Source organism: Choloepus didactylus, chromosome X, assembly GCF_015220235.1.
Source record: "Choloepus didactylus isolate mChoDid1 chromosome X, mChoDid1.pri, whole genome shotgun sequence".
NCBI classification, from domain to species: domain Eukaryota; kingdom Metazoa; phylum Chordata; class Mammalia; order Pilosa; family Megalonychidae; genus Choloepus; species Choloepus didactylus.
The window spans coordinates 124,667,906-124,693,914 of NC_051334.1; the positions used below are offsets into that span (position 1 = coordinate 124,667,906).

General features: G+C 37.8%; 1 protein-coding gene and 1 pseudogene across 1 annotated transcript in view; both read left to right on the forward strand.

The window, feature by feature from the left end:
• The window catches only part of RADX (RPA1 related single stranded DNA binding protein, X-linked), a 101,105-nt gene that overhangs the window by 70,754 nt on the left and 4,342 nt on the right, over nucleotides 1–26,009 (forward strand). Inside the window, 3 exon segments of the mRNA XM_037820875.1 lie at nucleotides 975–1,054; nucleotides 13,793–13,827; nucleotides 13,830–13,955. Of these exon segments, the coding sequence (XP_037676803.1) occupies nucleotides 975–1,054; nucleotides 13,793–13,827; nucleotides 13,830–13,955 (241 nt within the window).
• Nucleotides 1,778–4,440, forward strand: LOC119522710 (annotated as a pseudogene).

A 26,009-nucleotide genomic window follows, 5' to 3' on the forward strand; every position in this document is an offset into this window, starting at 1 on the left:
CTGCTGTATCCACAGCCACTTTTGGTTTTTAAAAAAAAAACTAGTCTAACTCCAAACGCCAACCCATGGTTTCCCCACACTGCAGTGCTTACTCACTTGTTTCAGAACGCAGACTCCTGGTTTCACCAAGTGCACAGTCCCTGTGGCTTAGCAGACCTTGTCCAGCTGGTGCATCGCTGGAACTGATGTTCTGGGTGACTTTCTGGCTTTTATCTAGTATTTTTCACGGAGGCATTTTTTTGCCCTGTCTCTCCTAACCACCATCTTCTGGAGGTCCGGATCCACAGTTTTTACTTACAGATTTTATGCTGTGATCTAAGGCATTCCTCCCAATTCGGGTTGGTATATGATGAGTGGATGGTCACGTTTGTCTCCCTGCACTTATTTTGGCTTATTTACTAGTTATTTCTGTTTTTTTTGTTTTGTTTTGTTTTGTTTTTAGTTTTTCCAAGGGGACTACTTGGCTTCCATTCCTCTCTATGCTGCCATCTTAGATACCAGTATTTTTCATCTTATATATAAGAAGACACTTTTCAAAAGCTTGATTGGACCTAAAGATGATATTAGTATTTCATTGGATCTACTGACACTAATTCAGTTACCCATGAAATCCTATGAGTCAATCAAAGCTTAAGAGTCCTAGATTAAATATACCTTTGACTTAGACAACTAGTAACAATCCATCCAGTGTTTCATTGGCCTCTAGAATCCATTGCTTTCTTTTTTGGGTATCAAGAGATATAAACCCCAATAACAATGGATATAATATAAAAAGAGCTGTTAAAATAATCTTTTCTGGATTTTTGTCAGAAGACTGATAATTTTTCATATGGTTTGCTCTTTTCATTTTTTGTGATAAATAAATGATAATTTCAGTATTTTAATAGCATTAATAGCATCAAGGTAATTTAATATTCTGCAGTTAAATTGAAATGATAAGGATTTACTTATCTTGATTTTTCCTCCTATTAAAGCTGCTAAAGCAGGCCAATATAATTCGTGTCCTCTTTGCAACTAGTCTGTATGCTCAGGACCAAGTATTTATACCACTGAGGTATGCCTCCTTCCTTGTTGAAGCCCACTTGAACCATTAGCAGAGTAGCATTGGATTCCCTCACTCTTGGTTGCCTTACTGGCTACATCCTCAGGATATCCTATCCCACTGGGATGCTTGCCACTCATGCTTGGCACTCATATCTTGATTGGAGCAGTACACTAGAGAGATACATTACAGCTACCAAACCTTAACTCTGTCCTTTATTCCACTGCATAATGACAGTAATTTAACAATTTAACATTAAGTGCTTACTGTCAGATTTCGTCTATTGGACAACACTTTTTCCCATGTTTTAACGTCTTTGAAAATTGGATGCATCTTACAGTTGATGTCATGCCATTGTTTTGTTGGCAAAATTTTTCTTCCTTGGTGTTTGTGCCAGTTTGAATGTATTATGTCCCCCAGAAAAAGCCATATTCTTTGATGCAATATTGTGGGGCAGACATAATAGTGGGGATTAAGTTGGAACGTTTGGATTAGGTTGTTTGCATGGAGATGTGCCCCACCCAACTGTAGATGATAACTGATGGGATATTTCCATGGAGGCGTGGCCCCACCCATTCAGGGTGGGCCTTGATCAGTGGAGCCATATAAATGAGCTGACTCAAAGAGAAGGAACTCAGAGCATCTGTGAGTGACGTTTTGAAGAGGAGCAAGCTTGCTAGAGAGGAACATCCTGGGAGAAAGCCATTTTGAAACCAGAACTTTGGAGCAGACACCAGCCACGTGCCTTCCCAGCTAACAGAGGTTTTCCGGACGCCATTGGCCATCCTCCAGTGAAGGTACCTGACTACTGATGTGTTACCTTGGACACTTTATGGCCTTAAGACTGTAACTGTGTAGCCAAATAACCCCCCCTTTTTATAAAAGCCAATCCGTCTCTGGTGTTTTGCGTTCCTCAGCATTAGCAAACTAGAACAGTGTTATATAAAAAATGATCATCTCACAATCAATGGTACCTTAGATTTTGTGAAATATGGTGTATACCAAGCACTCTGCTAGGTGCTGGAATTACAAATTGCTCTCCACCCCCACCCCCCACGAAAACACACACTTTTCTTTGGAAAAGAAAGTCAGTGATAGAAAAAATTGGGGAGAAGATATATGAATTGTATATGATACATTGTACAAAACAGGAATATGAGCATATGAGATTATTTCTTTAATTATCTGTCACCCTATAAATTTTTGTATAGCCCTGTATTTTACTACACTTACACTGATAGCATGTTATATGTTTTTTACTTAATATATTCATAAACAGCAAATCACCATTGAAGTGCATTATACATGCACATTGTGGGGAGGATATTTGTTTTCATCTCCTTTGGTAATGGGAATGTGGATGAATTCATATTTGAACCCTAATGCACTGATACCTCTAAGTCTATTATTGGAAATTATAGGAAGAATTACACAAATATACATTTATTTACTCAATTTAGCAAATATATAATGTGTGCCCAGCACTAATCTAGGTACTGGAGTTATATCAGTGAACACAACAGATAAAATCCCTGCCCTAAGAGAGCTTATAGGAGGGTGAGATGGTGATAAGTGCTAGCAAAAGGGTTTGGGAAGTGGTATAGTAGCAAGGGGGTAAATTTTAAAGAGAGTGCTCAGGGGTTATCTCCCTCAGAAAGTAACATTTCACCAGAAACCTGCTGGGGGTGAAGGAGCAAGCCATGTGGTTTTCTGATGCAAGAACATTCTAGGCACACTAACAGCAAGTACAGAGGCCCTGATGTTTATTTAGTTATATATCTGTACTCTAGTTTTAATCAGACAACTAGCAATATATTTTATTTAAAATGTTAAAGATAAACTCACAGTATTTTATAATGTAGAAAGCAACTGAAAATAAAGTCAATAACAAATGATAATAAAGCTACCTTCAAAATATCAGGATTTCCAACTTCTGACACTTTCTCAATTCCAAGGCATACTTTCTTTTTACATTTTCAAGTTGGAACACATATTATGGTCAATGGGTGCATTTAATGCAGTGTTTTCTTTTTATCAAAAACTGTTATTTAATTGATGGTAGTAGACCTTAGAGCTGAATTTAGTCTCAGGATCAAGGAAATAAGATACCAGCATGAGCACATTCAAACTAGGAGTTTTGCAGCATTGCTAACACTTCTGGCATCATTACACTTCTTATAATACAGAATTGGAATCCTAAGTATATTCTAGATAACACAATTATTTTAGTTTATGACTACCAAATTATAGTAATCCTTAAAAGTTTTAAGTGTCCCATACTTGAATATTAAATTCAAACTATGATTATCTGCTTCCGGTTCCCAGACTGAGTTGGTGGTGAGCAGAGGCTGTAGTGGCTGAGGCCTCCCTGCAGGGCTTTGCCTGAGATGGACAGCCGGATTCCTTATGATGACTACCTGGTGGTTTTCCTGCCTGCTTATGAGAATCCCCCAGCATGGATTCCTCCTCATGAGAGGGTATACCACCCAGACTACAACAATGAGTTGATCCAGTTTCTACCCTGAATCGTCATGCTGAAGAAACCTCCTGGAGCTCAGTTGGGATTTAACATCCTAGGAGGAAAGGCCTCCCAGCTAGGCATCTTCATCTCCAAGGTGATTCCTGACTCTGATGCACATCGAGCTGGACTTCAGGAAGGGGACCAAGTCCTAGCTGTGAATGACATAGATTTTCAAGATATTGAGCACAGCAAGGCTGTTGAGATCCTGAAGACAACCCATGAAATCATCATGCGTGTCCGCTTCTTTCCCTACAATTATCATCGCCAAAAAGAGAGAGGTGTGCACTAGAGATTTGCAGCCCACATCCCTCCACATGGAATCTGCCTGGACAAGCTAGGCCCCAGGGAAGCCACTTGGGAAACTACTCTCAGGCCCTCCCTGGCCTAGTAGAGTAAGGAGGATGGGGAGACAGTGAGATCCTGCACTGAGCCAGCTAGCCAACTGCATTACCCAAACTGCACTGCACTTTTAGTTCCCTAGTTTTCTGGGTGAGCTTCATCCCCTGTGAAAGGAGAAGGATGATTATGTCTAGGTATAACCAAGCCTGTGGGGAACCCTGCTAGAAAAGGCAGCTGACACTTACTGATTCTCATGTGCTAGACACTTTCACAAATGCCATATCGCTTTCATTAGCATATAGAAATTCATAGGAAAAAAAAAGAATCCTGGGGGCCTTCACTCTAATCTGACTGGCCATCTCATCCCATCCTTGTACTATCAGAGGTTTCACACACTTCAGAGATTCCAGTGTGACCCTGTTTTTCCCCCTTCCTCCTAACTTCTCTCAAAAAAGTAAAAGACAATGCTGAGGGAAAAAAAATTCTAAACTATGAGATTTTGTGTCATTTGACCATAAAAAAGCAAAGACAGGACTTCCATCTCTAGATCAGTTTGCAATTTAACAGGAAGACTTTTTTTTTCATTTATTTTATTATAGAAAACAACCTATACATAAAAGTGATAACTTTCAAAGTGCAATGTAACAAGTAGTTAGCAAATTTCAACGAATGTTATGGGTTACAGTTCCACAGTTTCAATTATTTCTTTATTGTGAAATATAGGATATATACAGAGAGGTGATAACTTTCAATGTACAATTTAATGAGTAGCTATGGAGCAATTTTCAGAAAATGTTGTGGATTACAGTGCCACAATTTCAGTTATTTCCTTATTGTTAAATATAACATATATACAAAGAAAGTGATAACTTTCAAAGTACTATTTAACAAGTAGTTACAGAGAAAAATTCAAAGAATGTTACAGGTTACAGGTCCACCATTTCACTTCTTTCCTTCTAGCTATTATAATACCCTAACAAGTAAGAAAAAAATTATATAGAGAGTAAGTATTTGTAATCCTTTGTTAAATTCTATCTCATCTGTTGCTACCCCTTCCTCTAGTATAATCCCTTTCCCGATCTTCAGGGATCTCAAGGTAGTGACAACCCTAACTTGTTCATGTTGAAAAGAGGTGTCAAACATTATGGGAAAAGGGGGCACATCTGGTTGATCTTCTTGAAGAGGCTGTTGCCTCTGGGTTTTGGGACTTATCTGGCATAGGGATACTCTGGAGGATTTAAGTTTCTGAAAAATAAACTTAGTGAGTGAGACTTTTTATAGAGTCTCAGATAGGGACCTGGGTATTCTTTAGGGTTTGAGGGACTACTATTGACTTGGGCTTTTCATACTGTGGTCACTTGGCATATCTAGATGAAGCTTGCATAGGAGTAACCTCCAGGACAGCCTCTTGACTCTATTTGAAATCTCAGCCACTGAAACCTTTGTTGCCTTTCTTTTCCCCCTTTTGGTCAAAAAGGTGTTCTTAATCCCTCGATGCCAGGGTCAGGCTCATTCCTGGAATCCAGCCCACATCACCAGGGAGACTCACTGACCTGGGAGCCCTGTCCCATGTCTGGAGTAGGGTGATGAATTGATTTGCACCATTGGGCTATCTTCTGGTTTGCTAATGCTGCCATTATGCAAAATACCAGAAATGGATTGGCTTTTATAAAAGGGGTTTATTTGGCTGCAGCTGCTCTGAGTTCTTTCTGTCGGCTCGTTTATATGGCTCCAGTGATTTAATTAAAACCCACCCTGAATGAGTGGGGTAACCCTTCTGTTCTAGTTTGCCAATGCTGCCAGGATGCAAAACACAAGAAATGGATTGGCTTGTATAAAGGGGGTTTATTTGGTTACACAGTTACAGTCTTAAGGCCATAAAATGTCCAAGGTAATGCACCAACAATCAGGTACCTTCACTGGAGGATGGTCAATGGCATCCAGAAAACCTCTGTTGCTGGGAAGGCATGTGGCTGGTGTCTGCTCCAAGTTCTGGTTTCAAAATGTTTTTCTCCCAGGATGTTCCTCTCTAGGCTACAGCTCCTCTTCAAAGTGTCACTCTCAGTTGCTCTTGGGTTGTTTGTCCTCTCTTAGCTTCTCCAGAGCAAGCGTCTGCTTTCAACGGCCATCTTCAAACTCTCTCTCATCTGCAGCTACTCTCTCAGCTTCTGTGCATTCTTCAAAGTGTCCCTCTTGGCTGCAGCAAGCTTGCTCCTGTCTGAGCTTATATAGTGCTCTAGTAAACTAATCAAGGTCCACACTGGATGGACAGGGCCACACTTCCATGGAAATTATCCAGAGTTATCACAGTTGGGTGGGTCACATCTCCATGAAAACACTCAAAGAATTACAATCTAATCAACATTAATACATCTGCCCACACAAGATTGCATCAAAGATAATGGCGTTTGGGGAGACACAATACATTCAAACTGGCACAACCTCCATGGAAATTATCCAATCAGAGGTCTTGCCCACAGTTGATTGAGTCACATCTCCATGGAAACAATCAATAGGTTCCAACCTAATCAACACTAATATGTCTGCCCCCACAAGATTGCATCAAAGAACATGGCATTTTGGGGGACATAATACATCCAAACTGGCACATTCCACCCCCTGGACTCCAAAATGACATGATCTTTCCGTATAAAAAGTACATCATCCCATCACAATATCACAAAAACTTAAATCATTTCAGTAACAATAGGGAAGTACAAGAGCCCATCAAAATCAGTCACAGGAATGGTCTTGTCCTAAAGCAAAATTCCCCTCTAGCTGTGGACCTGTGAAACTTAGACCAAGTTATGTACTTCCCATATACAAGGGAGGGACAGTCATAGGATAAACATTCCCATTGCCATAAGGAGAAACAAAGGAAAACAAGGTTCAAAGGACCAAAACAGTTCCTAAAACCTGCAGGGCAAACTCCATTCAATTTCAAAGTCTGAGTCATTTATTGAATGATGTTGTATCCTTGGGGCTTGAGAGAGCAGAGTCCAACCCTTTCCAAGGGCCTTCTTGGCAGTCTGTTTCTCTCCAGATGCTAGGGTAAGTGCTCCAAAATATACACGCACAGGGGAGATGACCTTCTCAGCCCCACCCTCCTCAAACATCAGGGTGCCACCCAGACTCTGCATCTCTGGGGCAAAGGCTCTCCCCTCTCCAAACAGTGGGGTGGTGGCCAGGTTCTCCCCAATCCCTGGGGAATGTGCTACACCCTCTCTGAGGCCTGGGATGGCAGCACTCTTCCTGAGCATTGAGGCAGAAGGCCTGCTCTCTGCCTCCAGAGCAAACTCTTTCCACATGCATGGACCACCCAGCTCTCCCTGCCCATGACTTTTTGACTCCAGACCTCAATCTCCATGGCTCTGTCTTTGAAGAAATGGTTCCTTCCTATCACCTCCAGTCCAGACCGGCAGTGGTTCCATTTATACAGATTTTGCAAAAGTTCTGTAGGCTTGGCATACAATTTACAGGGGTCAAAACCATCAGACAGTAGGACTTTCCACAAATCCTTTCTGGATAACTCATCTCCAATCCTGGCTTGTACTGAAATGGTGGTCGGGTTCCATGTTTGGTTAAATCCACACGTGGAGCTGTAGCTTCTGGGGTCTCACTTTTTAGAAGCCCAGAATTTTCCAAACTATCAGTTTCTGGTTTCTTTGAACCCAAGAGTTCATTTCTCAGCTTGTCTCTGACCTTTCACATTTTACTATAAGCTGCAAGAAGAAGCCAGGCTACATCCTGCACACACAGTCTGGAGATCTCCTCAGCTAAGTATCCCAGCTCATCACTTCAAATTCTGCCTTCCATCTGACACCAGGACACAATTTTACCAAATTCTCTGCCACTTTAAAACAAGGATCGCCTTTCTTCCAATTGGCAATGACACTTTCATCATTTCTGCTCAAGGCCTCATCAGAAGTATTTTTAGAGTCCATATTTCCAAAAACAGTCTCTTCAAAGCAATCTAGGCCTTTTCTATCAAGCACCTCACAATTCTTCCAGAATCTTCCCCTTATCCATTTAAAAAGCCATTCCAACATGTTTGTTATTTGCAAACTCAGCAACACCCACTTCTCTGGTACAAAACTCTGTTCTGGTTTGCTAATGCTGCCGTTATGCAAAATACCAGAAATGGATTGCCTTTTATAAAGGGGGGTTATTTGGTTACAAAGTTAGTCTGAAGGCCATAAAGTGTCCAAGGTAAGTCATCAACAATAGGGTACCTTCACTGGAGGATGGCCAATGGCATCCAGAAAACCTCTATTAGCTGGGAAGGCATGTGGCTGGCATCTGCTCCAGAGTTCTGGTTTCAAAATGGCTTTCTCCCAGGACATTCTTCCCTAGGCTGCAGCTCCTCAAAAATGTCACTCTTAGTTGCTCTTGGGACATTTGTCCTCTCTTAGCTTCTCTAGAGCAAAAGTCTACTTTCAAAGGCCATCTCCAAAATGTTGCTCTGTAAGCTGCAGCTCCTCTCTCAGCTTCTGTGCATTCTTCAAAGTGTCCCTCTTGGCTGTAGCAAACTTGCTCCTTCTGTCTGGGCTTATATAGTGCTCTAGTAATCTAATCAAGGCCCACACTGGATGGGCACACATCCATGGAAATTAATCAGAGTTATCGCCTACAGTTGGGTGGGTTGCATCTCCATGAAAACATTCAAACAATTACAATCTAATCAACACTTAACACATCTGCCCACACAAGATTGCATCAAAGATAATGGCATTTGGGGGGACATAATACATTCAAACTGGCACAGTAGGATTGGCATCTTAATGATGTTTAGCCTTCCTATCCTTGAACATGGAATATTTTTCCATCTAATTAGGTCCCCTTTGATTTCTTTTAGTAACAGTTTGTAATTTTCTGTATAGAGGTCTTTTACACCCTTGGTTAAGTTTATTTCTAGGTACTTGATTTTTTAAGTTGCTATTGTGAATGGTATTTTTTATCACCTCTTCAGTTATGTCATTGCTAGCATATAGGAACATTACTGACTTATGTGCATTAATCTTCCATCCTGCCACTGCCAAATTTGTTTATTAGCTCAAGTAGCTTTGTGGTCGAGTTCTCAGGATTTTTCAAATATAAGATCATATCATCTGCAAATAATGACAGTTTCACTTCTTCCTTTCCAACTTGGATAATTTTTATATCTTTATCTTGGTGAATTGCTCTGGCTAGAACTTCTAGCACAATGTTGAATAATAGCAGTGACAGTGGGCATCCTTGTCTTGTTCCTGATCTTAGGGGGAAGGCTTTCATTCTCACCATTGAGTACTATGCTGGCTGTGGGTTTTTCACATATACCCTTTGTCATATTGAGGAAGTTTCCTTCAATTCCTACCTTTTGTAATGTTTTTATCAAAAAAGATGCTAAATTTTATCAGATGCTTTTTCAGAGGCTATCAAGATGATCATTTGATTTTTCCCTTTTGATCTGTTAACATACTGTATTGCATTCATTGATTTTCTTCATATCTTTTGCCCATTTTATAATTGAGCTGTTTGTACTATTGTCATTGAGTTGTAGGATTTCTTTATATATGCAGGGTATCAGTCTCTTATCAGATATATGGTTTCCAAAAGTTTTCTCCCATTTAGTTGGCTGCCTCTTCACCTTTTTGACAAATTCTTTTGAACCAACCTTGCATGCCAAGAATTAACCCCACTTGGTTGTGGTTTATAATTCTTTTAATGTGCCCATGCATTCAATTTGCAAGTATTTTTGTTGAGAATTTTTGCATATATATATTAATTAGGGAGATTGGCCTATAGTTTTCCTTTTTTGTAGTATCTTTATCTGGTTTTGGTATTAGGGTAATATTAGCTTCATAAAATGAGGAAGTGTTCCTTTTTCTTCAGTTTTTTTTTGAAAGAGTGTGAGGAGGAATGGTGTCAATTCTTTTTGGAAAGTTTGGTAAAATTCCCCTGTAAAGCCATATGACCCTGGGCTTTTATTTGTAGGTAGATTTTTGATGACTGCTTGGATCTCTTTACTTTTGCTTGCAGCTTGCAGATTCTATTTTTTTCTATCGTGTCACTTTCAGTCTCTTTGTCACAGGGCCTAAGATGAGTCTCTTGTAAATAGCATATTAATGAGTCATACTTTTTAATCCATTCTACCAATCTGTATCTTTTAATTTCTGAGTTTAATCCATTCACAAAGTTATGACTGTGAAGAGAGTTCTTGAACCAGCCATCTTATCCTTTAGTTTTTAATTGTCAGATCTATCCCTCCCCCCCTTTTTTTTCCTTTAAGTTACCCTTACTACCATTCTTCAATTCTGTGCCCTTCTCCAGACCTCTCTCTCCTTTTCTTTTTTTCTCAGCTGGTAAAGCTCCCTTTTGTATTTCTTGCAGGGCAAGTCCCTTGTTAATGAGTTATCCCAGCATTTGTCTGTGAAAATTTTAAACTCTACCTCAATTTTGAAGGGGAGCTTTGCTGAATATAGAATTCTTGGCTGACAATTTTTTCTCTTTCAGAATCTTAAATATATTCTACCACTGCCTTCTTGCCTCCATGGTGTCCACTGAGTAGTCAGTACTTAGTCTTATGTGGTTTCCCTTGTATGTGGTGAATCATCTCTATTGCCACTTTCAGGACTTTCTCCTTCTGTTCAGCATTTGTCAATCTGATTAGTATATGTCTCAAAGTGGGTCTATATGGATTTATTCTATTTGGAGTTCATTGGGCTTCTTTGATTTGCATATTTATGTCATTTAGAAGGGTTGGGAATTTTCCCCTGTCTGTGTCTTCATATACTCTTCCTAGCCCTTTACTCTTCTCTTCTCCTTCTGTGGCACCAATAATTCTTATATTTTCATGCTTCATGTTGTCCTTCATTTCCCTGAAATCCAATTAAATTTTTAGATTTTTTAACCATTAATTCTTTGGTGCATTTGCATTCAGTTGCTCTGTTCTCTAATTTACTTGTTCTTTCTTCTGCCTCTTCAAATCTGCTGTTTTGTGTCTCTAGTATATTTTTACTTTGATCTATAGTGCCTTTTATTTCCATAAGATCTGCTATTTTTATTTACTCTTTCAACTTCTTCTTTATGCTCTTCTAGAGTCTTCTTGATGTCTTTTATGTCTTTAGCCAGATCACTGAAGTTGTTTGGGAGATTTATATGTACTTCTTTGATTAACTGCTCCAGATTCTGTTTCTCCTCCAGCTTTTTAATTTGGTCATTGGCTTGTCCATATCTTCTTATTTCTTTATGTATGTTCCTTATCATTTTCTTTTTGCCTCAGGGCATTTGCTTATCTTGATAAGGTTGTTTTGGGAAATGCAGGATTATTTGAACATTTTTATATATTTTTTGGCAGAGCCACAGCTTGCTGGAGTGCACTTTCCCTTTCCTCCCAGCAGATGGTGCTCTTTAGCCACCTCTTACTGTAAAGCCAGATTTCTCCCAACTTTGCCTGTGTGATGTGTGGTGTCCCAACCAGGTGGAAATCCCATCAGTGCACCAGTTCTCCATGTGCACGCAGGACTGCCAGTCCTGAGGGTGGGGATGGGCCCTGTGTAGATTAGCATAGAGTGTGCTTATGGGTGCAGTGAGTCATGTAGTTCCTGGGCCTCCAAGTGGACCACTCTCAAGCTGTGGGGCCACACATCTCACCCCCCTAGATAATGCACCCAGACCCTGTCTGCCATGCACCTGCAAGCCTGTGGGGTTGGGGAAGGATTCCTGGTGTTTCCATGTCCCACCATGCCTAAGCACACAATAGGCTTCTGTGGAGAAAGAGTAAATGTGGTCACCACAATCTGCTGTATCCTGAGTTCCTTCATGGGAGCACCCAGCCTTGGGGCTGTGAAAGGTTATACCCCCATCCAACTGCTGAAATAGGTGCATTGGGCATGGAAAGCTGCTCGCTCCCATGCTTGGTGTCTGGCTCCAGCCATCAGTCCCCAGCAGCGGTCCCAGTTGAATACACCCCATTCTTTCAAGTACAGACTCTCCACCTCTCCATCCAAGTCCCCACTATGCTTTGTAGCATTCCCTCTCCAGCCAGTTGTCCCCTGGAACTGCTGTTCCGGGCCCCCTTTACCCCTTCTCTAGTCCCTTTCATGAAGAAGTAGTTTGCTCTGCCTCTCCTATTCTGCCATCTTTCTCCACAGGAACAATTTTGTTTATCCATCAGTGGCCCACTCTGAGTACTTAAGAATCACTATAGGGGATAAATAGGAGATATTAAGGTCACAAAATCTATAAGTCTTGGCAACTAATTATCATGGAAGAGTGAAAAGGAAGATTTAAGGGTAACACCCTGGCTTCTGGTTTGGGTGACCTGGTAGAATTCATATTTTTAAAGCTATCCTCTCTATATTTACCCTCACTCCAGCCAGGATGGTCTCTTTACTCTGATCTATACCTTTGGGTTATGTTATTCCCTGCCCTGCCTGAAATGCCCTCCTCTTTGTTTATCCAAATGCTATCATCTTTCAGTGCCCAGCTCAAACCTTTGTCTTCCTCTAGGAAGTCTTTTTTATCCAACCTAACTGGCACTGACCAGCAGAAAGAGATGATAGTCACAAGTCAGTATTCACTCTGGTTGTTCCCCCTTATCCTCTTTTCTGCTGCAACCTTTTATAGCTCTGATGGTGAGTGATTTAAGCTTGTCTTGTATTTTTTTTTGAGGACAGATGGGTCCTAGTTACTACTATCCCTGGCCTTGCTTGAGTCTGACATTCTTAAGTCCATATGGCAGTGGGGAAACCAGTAGTCATCTCTGAATTTTCCTTCCCTGTAATTGCACCTGTTATGAATGACTAAGTGTGCTGGTTTGAATCTATTATGTCCCTCACAAAAGCAATATTCTTTAATGCAATCTTGCGGAGGCAGACTTATTAGTCTTTTGATTAGGGTTGGACCTTTTGATGAGGTTGTTTCCATGGAGATGTGACCCACCCAACTGTAGGTGAGACCTTTTGATTAGATCATTTCCATGGAGGTGTGACCCTGCCCATTCTGGGTGGGTCTTAATTAGATCACTGGAGTCCTTTAAGAGAGCTCTTGGAAATGAGCTCAGAGAAGCTAAGAGAGACATTTTGAAGAGAAGCTAAGATATGTAATCCAGAGTTTGCCCCTGGGAGAAGCTAAAAGCTGACACAGACCCAGCTGCTTGGAGATGCTGGGAGATGCAGACAGAAGGACATTTAGAGATGCTAAGCTAAGAGAAGAAGCCCAGAGTTTGCCCTTGAGATGCTAAGAGAGGACTCCCAGATGCTTAGAGAGAAATGCCCCAGGAGGAGAACCAAGCAGAGAACTGAGAGAAGAAAAGAGAGACAGAAGCCCAGAGACATTTTGGAGAAAGCCATTTTGAAATGCAACCCAGGAGCAAGGGACCAGCAGGCACCACCCACATGCCTTCCCAGCTGATGGCAGTGTTCCAGACACCATTGACCTTTCTTCAGTGAAGGCATCCTCTTGTTGATGCCATAGTTTGGATACTTTTATGGCCTTTAGAACTGTAAATTTATAACCTAATAAATCACCTTTATGAAAGCCAATCCATTTCCGGTGTTTTGCACAACAGCAGCATTAGCAAACCAGAACACCAAGGAAATTCAGGCTACATGTCTTCATTTATATAGCCAGGCTATCCTCTGTAGAGTAAGATTTCAACCTTCCATCAGTAGGAAAATCATTTTGAATTATTTCCAATAGTGGTGATAGGTTGCACTAAACTGTTTACTCTTTCAACCAATGGAATGTGTTGATAAACTGCAAATCCAAGGGTTTAGTACTCAGTTTTGAAACAAGTTTTCCCAGGTGTGAAGCTATTTGGCACATGTTATTATCAAACCAGCACACTTGGCCTCATTAACACTATATGCTAACCTATGGAACTTCTAAGTGTGATTTTTCTATAACAGGTCTGAACCACAAGCAATTGATGTTGAATTCCTACCATGTATTGTCCTGAAGATCTCCAAACATCACTAATAGACACATTATTGACCTGCATGAATTACAGTTGTGTGTATCCACAGGAAGTAACTGGAAATAACAAATTGCCAGGTCCAAGAGCACTTGCAGGTAAGACAATCTCAGTGGTATATGTACTTATTGTTCTTTTCACCCAAAATAAAATTTATTAATATTGTAAATATTTCTAACCTTAAGATTTGATTATGTAAACAGTCCTAGCCTTAAATTTTAATATAGTTTAATTAAAGGGCTATTTGGTAAATGTAATCCAAGACTTATGGGGAATAACATGGTTTTTAAATAGAATGGTTAAATTGTTTCTATTCCAAGCAGACATTGAGACTGTTCTTCTATAATGCAATTCTAAATGTAATTCTTTCATTAGACCTAAGTGGTATGCACATGGAGCAATACAAATTCTAGTCTTCTCTCCTTTAAACTCAGACACAGTTTGCTCTTTCCCCTTATAATTGCTTGAAGTCAAAATACCCCCATAGTATAGAACAGTTCAATTGTTTTCTCTTATAAATGTTTAGTTATTCAAGTGCTATGCAATAAATTCCTTGAGGACTGCTAGGAGCATATGTAATCCCAGTAGTGAAACTCTGCAGCCAACTAATTGTTTAGGCTGCTGCACAATATAGAGAACTTTAAATTATTTTTATGTACCTGTAAAATTATCTTTCCAAATATAATTACCCTATTCACTGCCTGTTGTTTTTCCTGTTTCCTAAGCATGTGGTAAAGTTTCTAGCAGTTTTCATGGAGCTTATCAGGAGATTATATTTAAAAGAGCTTTTAAGAAAGCTTTTATTATCTTGGGATTTTGCGGTGGGCCTTTCTAAGCTGATGAAACTCTTGAGTGTTTGTTGTTTTTAAATCAGAGTCTTATGAGTTGTGTCTGATTATAAAGTAACTTTTGGCAGTAATGATTACTGCAAGTGGAACTTGAGTACCTGTATTTATAAGATATGAGGTTTTTTATTTTGCACACAGTCCATTTTAGAGATGATATATTATTTGACCTGTAGTATTATTTCCTACATTGCAGCTCCTTAAACTTTCAGAAATTCCAAATTTCTTAAGGAGTGCCCTAATACAAAATTTAAATACTTGTGTGATAATGTTGCTTCACATAATATCACTTCAGTCATTTTTCTTCTGCTATATCTATATGCTGTTATTGATATAAAACATCAGGTCAAAGTTCCCAGCTACCTACTAGTTGCTAGTGCCAATCAGCATTCTTCTAGTACTTGCTAACACAGTCATACAAAAAATATCTGGTACCATTCTGCCAAAGCAGTTGATATTTGGGACATGAAGACAAAAATCACTAGAGAAGAAAATTGAAGTGGTAAGCAAAAGCAACATGATTCATTCTGAGTGGAATGCCATGTTTTTCATGGCATAACATTAATATAATAATGCTCCTTTAGCTCTCTGTTAAGCACCATACCTGGGCATTTTACATAAGTTATAACTAATCTTAACAAGAGCCTTGCAAGGTGAATACTATTATCTCCTCTTTGTAGATGATTAGAATGAAAATGAGAGATTTACCAGTATGGATAACAGAGATAGGATTTGAACCCAGATAAGAGCCCAAGCTTTTCCATTCCTTCCATGATTCTAAACTGAAAGATGAAAATAGTTATAGACTGGTGTATTGCAGTGCCTCATGATATAACATTGGTGTCATCTTTTAAAAACATTTTTATAAACTATTCTTTTTTCTTACAAAAACCATCCATTCTCATAATTAAAAAATGAAAACAATACAGAACAGTATGGGATAAAAGTAAAAGTACCTCTCCCTACATTCCCAGGTATATTAGTCTGGGTTCTCCAGAGAAACAGAACTCACAGAATATATATATATATATATATATATATATATATATATATATATATGTAAATATTATGAGATTTAATATAGGAATAGGAATTGGTTCATGCAACTGGGGATTAGGAAGTCTGAAATCTGTACTGCAGGCTGCAATTTGGAAACTCTGATGAAGGTTCTGATGAATTCCCCAGAAGTTAGCTGATTGAAATAGAGATAGAAATTCTTCCTATTGTTGAAATCTTCAGTTCTCCCTTTTAAGGCCTTCAACTTACTGGATGAGATTTCTCTCATTGCTGAAGGCAATCTCCTTTTTTGATTGTAGATGTAATCAGCCATAGATGCAATCAAATGGCTAGTGATTTAAATCCATGAAATACCATCACAGTAACAATCAGGCCAGTGCTTGCTTGACCAAACAACTAGACACCATAACCTAGCTAAGTTGACATGAACTTAACAATGATGCCAGGTCCAGCCTCTTCTGTTAACCCACTCACTGGAAATAACCAGTATTAAGTTTCTTTGAATCCTTTTAGAAATTATTTTTGCATATAACAGAACACACACACACACACATATATACTTTTAAAAATATACAAAAATGGAATCATACTAAACGTATGGTTCTATAATCAGCATTTCCTCTTGACAGTATATTTTGTACATCTTTCATATTAGTATAAAGAGGTACCTCATTCTTTTTAATGACTACAAAGAATTCTGCTGGGTGTATGCACCAAAATTTATTTAACCAGTCCTTTATTGGTGGTCATTTAGATTTCTTCTAAATGTTTTTGCTATTAGCAAATAGTCTTGCAATGAATATCCTTATACATATGTCTCTGTGCACTCCTTCAAATACATCCATAAGATGAATTCCTAGAGGAGAAGTCACTGACTCAAAAGGTTTGTGCATTTAACATTTGGGTAGATATTGTCAAATTGTCCTCCAAAAAGTTTATATCAATTTACACTTTAACCAAAAGGAAGAGTTTACTCACACCTTTACAAATACTAGGTACTCTATTACTGATTTTGTTAATCTTCAGCAGACTCTTAGGCAAAAAAAGTAATCTCAAAGATAGGGCAAAATGGCAGCATAGGGAGGTGTGGAATTTAGTTAGTCCTCTGAAATAACTAGCACATAGCAAGGAACAACTAGTAAATCATTGGGAACAACTATTGGGGGACACCTATGATGAGACAAATATCATACAGCAGTCTGGAATGGGTGGAATGCCTGAGATCGCAGCATAAGGAAACCTGATACCAAGTACACCCTCTTCCTGAGACCTGGGCCCATCTGATCTGGGAAAATCTTATTGGGGAAATCCAGGAAACTGCCTAGACAACAAAAAAATATTTTTAATTTTTATTGAGATATATTCACATACCATGCAGTCATACAAAGCGTACATTCATTGTTCACAGTACCATTATATAGTTGTTCACCACCAAAATTAATTATTGAACATTTTCTTTACCACACATGCAAAAATAATAAGAATAAAAATTAAAATGCAAAAGAACAATTAGGGTAAAAAAGAACACTAGGTGCCTTTTTTTTTTGCCCCCATTTTTCTACTTGTTCATCCATACACTGGACAAAGGGGAGTGTGGTCTATATGGCTTTCCCAATCACATTGTCACCCCACATAAGCTACATTTTTATACAATCATCTTCAAGATTCAAGGGTTCTGGATTGTAGTTTGATAGTTTCAGGTATTTACTGCTAGCTATTTCAATTCATTAGAACCTAAAAAGGGTTGTCTATATTGTGCGCAAGAGTGCCCACCAGAGTGACCTCTCAGCTCCTTCTGGAATCTCTCTGGCACTGAAGGTTATTTCATTTCCTTTCACATCCCTCTTTTGGTCAAGAAGACATTCTCCATCCCACAGTGCTGGGTCTAGATTCCTCCCGGGAGTCATATTCCACATTGCCAGGGAGATTCACTCCCCTGGGTGTCAGATCCCATGTAGAGGGGAGGGCAGAGATTTCACCTGCCAAGTTGGCTTAGCTAGAGAGAGAGGGCCACATCTAAGCAACAAAGAGGCATTTGGGAGGAGGCTCTTAGGCACAATTATAGGCAGGCCTAGCCTCTCCTTTGCAGTAACAGTCTTGCCAAGGGCAAGTCCCATGGTAGAGGGCTCAGCCCATCAAACCACCAGTCCCCTATGTCTGTGAGCACATCAGCAGCCATCGAGGTGGGGAAGCCCAACACCCCTGCATTCTCCACCAGCTCAAGGGTGCTCTGCATATTTTTTCATTTTTTTTTTAAATTAACTCAACAAAAAATTATTATTCACACTAGAAAAACTGAAGATATGGCCCAGTCAAAGGAACAAACTTATACTTCAAATGAGATACAGGAGTTGAAACAACTAATTAAAGATCTTCAAATAAATATGCTAAATAAATACAAAAATCAAATCAATGAGTTGAGGGAAGATACGACAAAAGAGATGAAGAATGTAAAGAAGACATTGGGTGAACATAATGAAGAACTTGAAAGTTTGGAAGAACAACTGGCAGAACTTATGGGAATGAAAGGCACAATAGAAGAGATGAAAAACACAGTGGAGACATACAACAGATTTGGAGAGGCAGAAAAAAGGATTCAGGAACTAGAGGACAGGACATCTGAAATCCTGAACAGAAAAGAACAGATAGGGAAAAGAATGGAAAAATGACATGAAGTCCACAAATATATGTGTCATGGGTATCCCAGAAGAAGAAAAGAGAAAAAGGTCAGAAAGAATAACGGAGGAAATAATCACTGAAAACTTCCCATCTCTTATGAAAGACATAAAATTGCAAATCCAAGAAGTGTAGCATGCCCCAGAGTAGATCTGAATAGAACTACTCCAAGATACATAATAATCAGATTATTTAAGATAGAACTACTCCAAGACACATTAATAATCAGATTATTTAAGATACTGGAATTCTATATCCAGTAAAATTGTCCTTCAAAAATGAGGGAGAGCTTAAAATATTTTCACACAAATGACACTGAGAGTGTTTGTGAACAAGAGATCTGCTCTACTAGAAATACTAAAGGGAGCACCACAGGAAGATAGGAAAAGACAGGAGAGAGAGGTTTGGAGAAGAGAATAAAAATGAAGACTATCATTAATAGTAAAACAAGAGAAAGAGAAAAAATAAAAATAAGATATGACATATAAAAACCAAAAGACAAGATGGTAGTAGATATTACATTGAGTGAAATTAACCAGAAACAAAAGGACAGATATTCCATGGACTTGCTAATAACTAACATTGATAAGCAAAATTTGAGAGTTAAAGTTGACAACACAGGTTGTCAGGAGAAAATGGGAATTTGATGATGAAGACATACATAAGGTTCAACAGTATTGATTGTATAGATCCAGAAATGGATAGCATAATACTGTGTGATTATAGCACAATTTTGTAAGTACTCTGAACAAAGATGAGTGTGAGTATGGTTGAAAATGGAAGACTAGGGGCACGTATGACTCCAGAAGTAAAGACTGAGATGGTATAAGTTAGCAAAACCTAGAGTGGTCAATGATGGTGATTAAATGTACAAATATAAAAATGTTTTTAAAAGAGGGAGAACAAATGAATGTCAACATTGCAAGGTGTTGAAAACTGGATGGTTTAGGGGAAAAATACAATCAATGCAAACTAGTCTGTAGTTAATGGTACATTGTAAGATGCTTCCATTAATTGTAACAAAGGCAATATACCAAAGCTAAATGTCTGTAAGAGGGGGATATAAGGGAGTGATATGGGATTCTTGGTGATACTGTTGTTGTCTGACCTTTTCATTGTATTTTATTTTATTTTTATTTTTCTTCTTTTATATTTTTTTCTCCTTTTCCTCTTTCTTTGCAGAAGAAATGGAAGTGTCCTCATATAGGTTGTGATGGTGAATGCATAATTATGTGATTATACCAGGAAACATTATTTACTTAGAATGGATTGTATTGTGTGTGAATAAAACTGTTTATAAAAAAGTCAGCTCATTATTTTCATCTGCATTTCTTATTTCTAAGGTTAAACATCTTCATATCTCTTGACCATTTGTATGTTTTCTTTCTGTGACCTAGATTTGTTTACTCCATTTTCTCTGAGTGTTCTTTTAAGTTCTCTTTGTGTATTAATGGATTAGCCTTGATCTGTGTTGCAAATACTTTTTTATCTTGCTTGACACTTATTCACCAGGACACTTGTTTTTGTCTTTTATAAAATTTTGTTTTCATACTCAAATATATCAGTGTTTTATTTTTTGGCTGTTGGTTTTCTGTCATGTTCAGAAAGGCATTGTCCAAGCCAAGATTATTTTTTTAAAATTCACTATGTTTTCTTCAGGTAGGTTTATGGTTTCTTTTTTATAAATTAAAATTTTAATCCATTTGGAATTATTTTGCTGTAGACACTGAGATAGGGATCCAGCTTTATTTTTTTCCAAATGGTCAGCCATTTATCACACATCATTTATTGTATAATGCTTACTGATATGATATCCTAATTGGTGTCCAATTTAAATCTGAAGTACAAGGATATATATGCCTTCCAGCTTTTGAAAGCATAGAGTTAACTTATCCAAAGATAAACATTTCAGAAGGATAGTATATGGAAGCATTTTTAATACATGTAATAAACAATTGTGTTATTCTCTAGGCAACCAAAGTTTCCCACAGTATTTGGGGAAACAGGAATACCACACTATACAAGATAGGTTGGCCTATCTGCAGTTATAAAACAACTCCCAAGTCTCTGTGACTTAACTCAATAAAAATTTTTTGTGCCTGTCAAGTCTGATGCTGTCAATCAGCAGGTCTCTTCCCAGTAGTTGTTCAGGAATCTGTTATGCTTCAACCTTATTGCTGCCCCAACTGGAAGAAATGGCTTCTAGGGTTGCTAAGGCACGGACATAAACAGGTGGAGGAGATATTGGCTTTAATTGCATTATACCAGAAGTGACATATGTCCACTGGTGTTCTCATTTGCCAGAACTCTGTTATGTGATTACATTCTTACTAGCTACAAGGGAGGCCAGAACACATTGTCTTCCCATGTGACCATGAAGATGAAATGGAGTGGAGAGCACATAGGCATACCTCAGAGATTTTGCAGGTTCTGTTCCATACCCCCACAATAAAGTGAATATCATAACAAGGCAAGTCACAAGAATCTTTTGGTTTCCCAGTGCCCATAGAAGTTATGTTTATGCTATACTGTAATCTATTAAAGGTGCAATAGCATTATGTTTAAAGAAACAATATATAATCCTTAATTTAAAATACTTTATTGCTAAAAAATTATAACCACTATCTGAGCCTACAGTGAGTCAAAATCTTTTTGCTGGAAGAGGATCTTACCTCATTGTTGATGGCTGCTGCTGATCAAACATAAAGCTCTAATGTAAAGGTTAAAAGCAGGTGCTTTGAAGCTAGACTGTCTGGATCAGAATCTCTTTGTGACTTCAGGTAAATTACTTAAACTCTTAGTGTTTCAGTTTTCTCATATTTAAAATGATGTTAATAATAAATAAAAATAAAAAATAAAAGGGTTATTAAGAGGATTAAATGACAATATATATAAAGCTCTTAGATCAGTTTGTTGCATGTGGTAAACACTTAATAAATGTTTGCCATTTATCATCACCATTTTATCATTCATATTATTATTGCAATTACTGAACAGGTCCTATTTTTATAATAAGATAGAAAGTTTCCAACAAAAGTGATCATTAAAAATGATCTTCTAAAATAGGGAAAAATAACAATAATAACAAACAGGTTTAATTTTCAATATGGTCCCTTAAATGCCCCTAAAAGAATCTGTGTTATCATCACCTTGTCCTTGATTGTAAATATGCTTTGTTTCATGTAGAGTAGGTAATTATTCATCTAATGCTGTTTGGCATACACTCAAGTCTTGCTCCATTAGTATTTTGAAAGCTATTCAAAATTCAACTCATAATTCCTACTTATTTAAATCTTTTTCAGAGAAAATTTATAACCAAGAATATTTCTTCTTTTAAAAGAAAAGCTACATTCATTATGCCTGGGAATAAAAGAGTACCTCATCCATATTTTTTTATTCAGGTAAAGTTTGCATAACCTAAAAGTAGCCATTTAAAAAATACATGCAACTCAGAGACATTTAGCACATCCACCATGTTGTGCAGCCATCACCTCTACCTAATTCCAAAACATTTTCACCAAAAAGAGACCCCATACACATTAAGCAGTCACTCCCCCTCCTTCCCCTCCCCCAGCCCGCAGCAACCACTAATCTGCTTTCTGCCTCTATAGATTTATCTTTTCTGGGTATTCCATATAAATGGAATCACAGAATATGTAACCTTTTGTGACTGGCTTCTTTCTCTTAGCATAATGTTTTGGAAGTTCATCCACATTGTAGCATGTATCCCTACTTCATTCCTTTTCATGCATATATCTGTATTTCATTCCTTTATATGGATGAATAAGATCCCATTGTAAGTCTATATCACATTTTTAACCCATTCATCAGTTAATGGACATTTGAGTTATTTTCACCTTTTGGCTATTGTGAATAGTGCTTCTATGAACAAGTTTTTGTTTGAATGCCTATTTTCAGGACTTTTAGGTATATAAATAGCAGTGGAATTGTTGGATCATAAGGTAACTCCAGGTTTAACATTTTAAGGAACTGCTAAACTTTTTCACAAGGGCTGACCATTTTACATTTCCAACAGCAATGTGCAAGGGTTCCAGTTTTTCCATATCCTTGCCAACACTTGTTATTTTCTCTTTTTGTAATTATTGTAGCCATCCTAGTGGGTATGAAGTGCTATCACATTGTGGTTTTGATTTGTATTTCCCTAATGATCTTCATCATCTTTTCATATGCTTTTTAGTCATTTATATACCTTCTTTGTAGAAATGTCTATTCAAATCCTTTGCCCATTTTTTCTTAAGCTTTTATTTTTAAATAATTTCAAAATTAAAGGACAGTACAAAAATAATACAAAACCCATACAGATAACTCCAACATACCGCCTCCCCCGACTTGATACCCAGATCCACCAATTTTAACATTTTGCCACATTTATGGGTCATTTTATCTATCATTACATCAATCTATCATTATGTCTATCTATCTATCATCTATCAATCTTCTAAACATATGAGAGTAGATTGTACACATCATGCACCTTGAACACATTATACTGCCATGTATATTTCCTAAGAACAAGTATATTCACTTATGTAACCACCTCAAGTAAGTAATCAAGTTCAGGAACTTTAACCTTAATATAAAGCTTTCAGTTTATATTACAAAGTTTTCATATATTCCAATAATGTCCTCTGGGCCTTTTCTCCTCCATTATTAAATCCAGGCCAAGATCATTTATTGCAAATGATTGTAATAATCTCTTTAGTTGCTTTATTTTATTGTGGAAACATATATACAACATAAACTTTCCCATCTCAACCACTCTCCCAAAAAACCATTCAGATTAATCACATTCACAATGTTGCATTTCCTTCACCACCATTCATTACCAGAACTTTCCCATCACCCCAAACAGAAACCTTATATTCATCACCCCTACCCCTGCCCCATCCTTGGTAACCTATACTTTACTTTCTGTCTCTACACATCTGCAAATTCTAGCTATTTTATATAAGTGGAATCACAATATATTTCCCTTTGTGTCTGACATATTTCACTCAGCATGATGTCTTCATGGTTCACTCATGTAGAGGCACGTATCAGGACTTCATTCCTTTTTAAGGTTGAGTAATACATTTGCCCATTTTTCAACTGGGTTTTCTTTCTGTGGAGTTGTAAGAGTTCTTTATATATTCTGGATACTAGACCTTTAAATTGGAGAATTTAATCCATTTACACTTAAATAACTGATAAGGAAGGACTTCTGCCATTTTGCTGTTTGTTTCCTTTATGTTGTATAACCTCTTTGTTCCCCAATTTTTTTTTATTATTGCCTTCTTTTGTGATTGATTTTTCCCTAGTGTAGCATATTAGTTCTCTTCTTGATTCTTTTCCTATGTATTTTTTAGGTTTTTTTTTTCATACTGGTTACTCTGGGATTACAATTAAGATTGTAACTTTATAACTATCAAGTTCAAATTAATAACAATTTAGTTTCAAGAGTATACAAAACTCTGTTCCTTTACAGTTCTGTCCCCCTTTTATGTTGTTGTTGTCACAAATATATCTTTATGCTTTGCATGCCCATTAATGTAGATTTATAATTATTGTTTTATTGCATTTTTCTTTTATATCACATAGGAAAAAGAAATAAACCAAAAATTATGTAATACTGGCTTTTAAATAAATTATGTAGTTATGTTTACCATTGATCTTTATTTCTTCATATAGCATCATTACTGTCTAGTGTCCTTCACCAGGACTGAAGGATTTCCTTTTGTATTTTTTTATAGGGAAAGTCTACAAGTCTTGTCAGCATTTGTTTATCTAGGAATGTTTTAATTTCACCATTTTTGAAGAATAGATTTGATGGATATGGGATTCTTGGCTGACAGGTTTTTCTTTCAGCACTTTAAAAATGTCATTCCACAGCCTGCTGGCCTCCACAGTTTCTGAAGAAAACTCTGCTGTTAATCTCATTTAGTATCCATTTACTTCTCTCACAACTTTCATGATTCTCCTTTGTCTTTCTCTTTCAACAATTTGACTAAAATGTGTCGGTGTGATTTTCTATGTGTTTATTTTACTTGGAGTTGCTTCTTGGATGGGTAGACTCATATCTTTCATCAAATTTGGTAAGTTTTAGGGCATTATTTCTTCAAATACCCTTTCTTCCCCTTTCTCTCCTCTTCCTCTGGGACTCTGATTTTGTGTAAGTTGGTATGCTTGATGGTGGTATCCCACAGATCTCTTAGGCTCTGTTCTTTTTTTTTCTTATTTTCTTTCTGCTCCTCAAACAGAATAATCTCAATTGACCTATCTTCATGCTCACTGATTCTTCCATCTACTTTTGTGTAATTTTTCAGAGAAATTCATGACATGGTTGCTTCCTTTCAGGGACTTAAGGTATATTTGGAATGACATATTGTCACATGAAGCAATTTAAAGAACAATAACCCCAAAATAATAAAAAAAAGCAATAACATAAGTGGTGTAGTATAGGAAAAAAGTGCTCTGATAGAATGCATACTAAAGGATTTAGGTAGTAGATATGCCATGATATGTGCCTTAAATGATATGGGATTTAGAAAAGGGTTGAAAGGGAAATCAAGGATAGAATTGTAGCATGAACTAAGGTTGTGACAGGAACTCAGAACAGTAAGCATATTGTGAGTGGGGATAAGGGGATGTAACTGGAGTATGAAGGGAAATAAAGTTAGAAGGAGAGAGTAGGGCCATCCTAGAGCAAGGGTTCACAAAATTTTCCTGTAAAGAGCCAGATAGTAAATATTTTAGGCTTTGCAGACCATGTAGTCTCTGTCACAACTACCAGATTCTGCAGTACTTTGCCATAGACAATACATAAAGGAATGAACATGGATGTGTCCAACATAATTTTGTTTACAAAAACAGGAAATGGGCTTGATTTGGCCTGTGGGCTTTAGTTTGCCAATGCCTATCCTAGAGCCATGGTTCCCAAACCATGTGCCAACGTGCACATGGTAAACTCACAGGGTATCCATAGGATATTTTAAATTTTTGAGGGAAAAACACCAATACTCAACTTCGGTATTAGTTTCCTGTTGCTGTCATAAAAATTGCTACAAATATAGTGGCTTAAAGCAACACAAATTTAATATTTTAGAGTTCTGTAGATTAGAAATCCAATACAAGTCTCACTGGTCTAAAAAAAAATATCAAGGTGTTGTCATGAATGTATCTCTTTGTGGAGGCCCCAGGGGAGAATCCATTTCTTTGCTTTTTCCAGCTTCTAGATACTGTCTGCATTCCTTGGCCCATGGCCTCCATATTCCATATTCAAAGCCAGCAATGGTAGGTTGAGTCCTCCTCACATCACTCTGCCAACCTTGCTTCCTTGTCACATCTCCTTCTCTGATTCTGACTCTTCTGCTTCCCTCTTCTACTTCCAAGGACTCTGAGACCACATAGGATAATCCAGCATAATCTCCCTATCTTAAGGATAGCTTATTAGCAACTTTAATTCCATCTGCAGCCTTAATTCTCCCTTGCTATGTAACCTAACATATTCACAGGTTGCAGGGACTAGGGCATAAACATCTGTGGGGCTTCATTAATTTGCCTACCATTAGTCTGTTTTCTGACCTTCTAAGATTCACCCACATCCCACATGCAAAA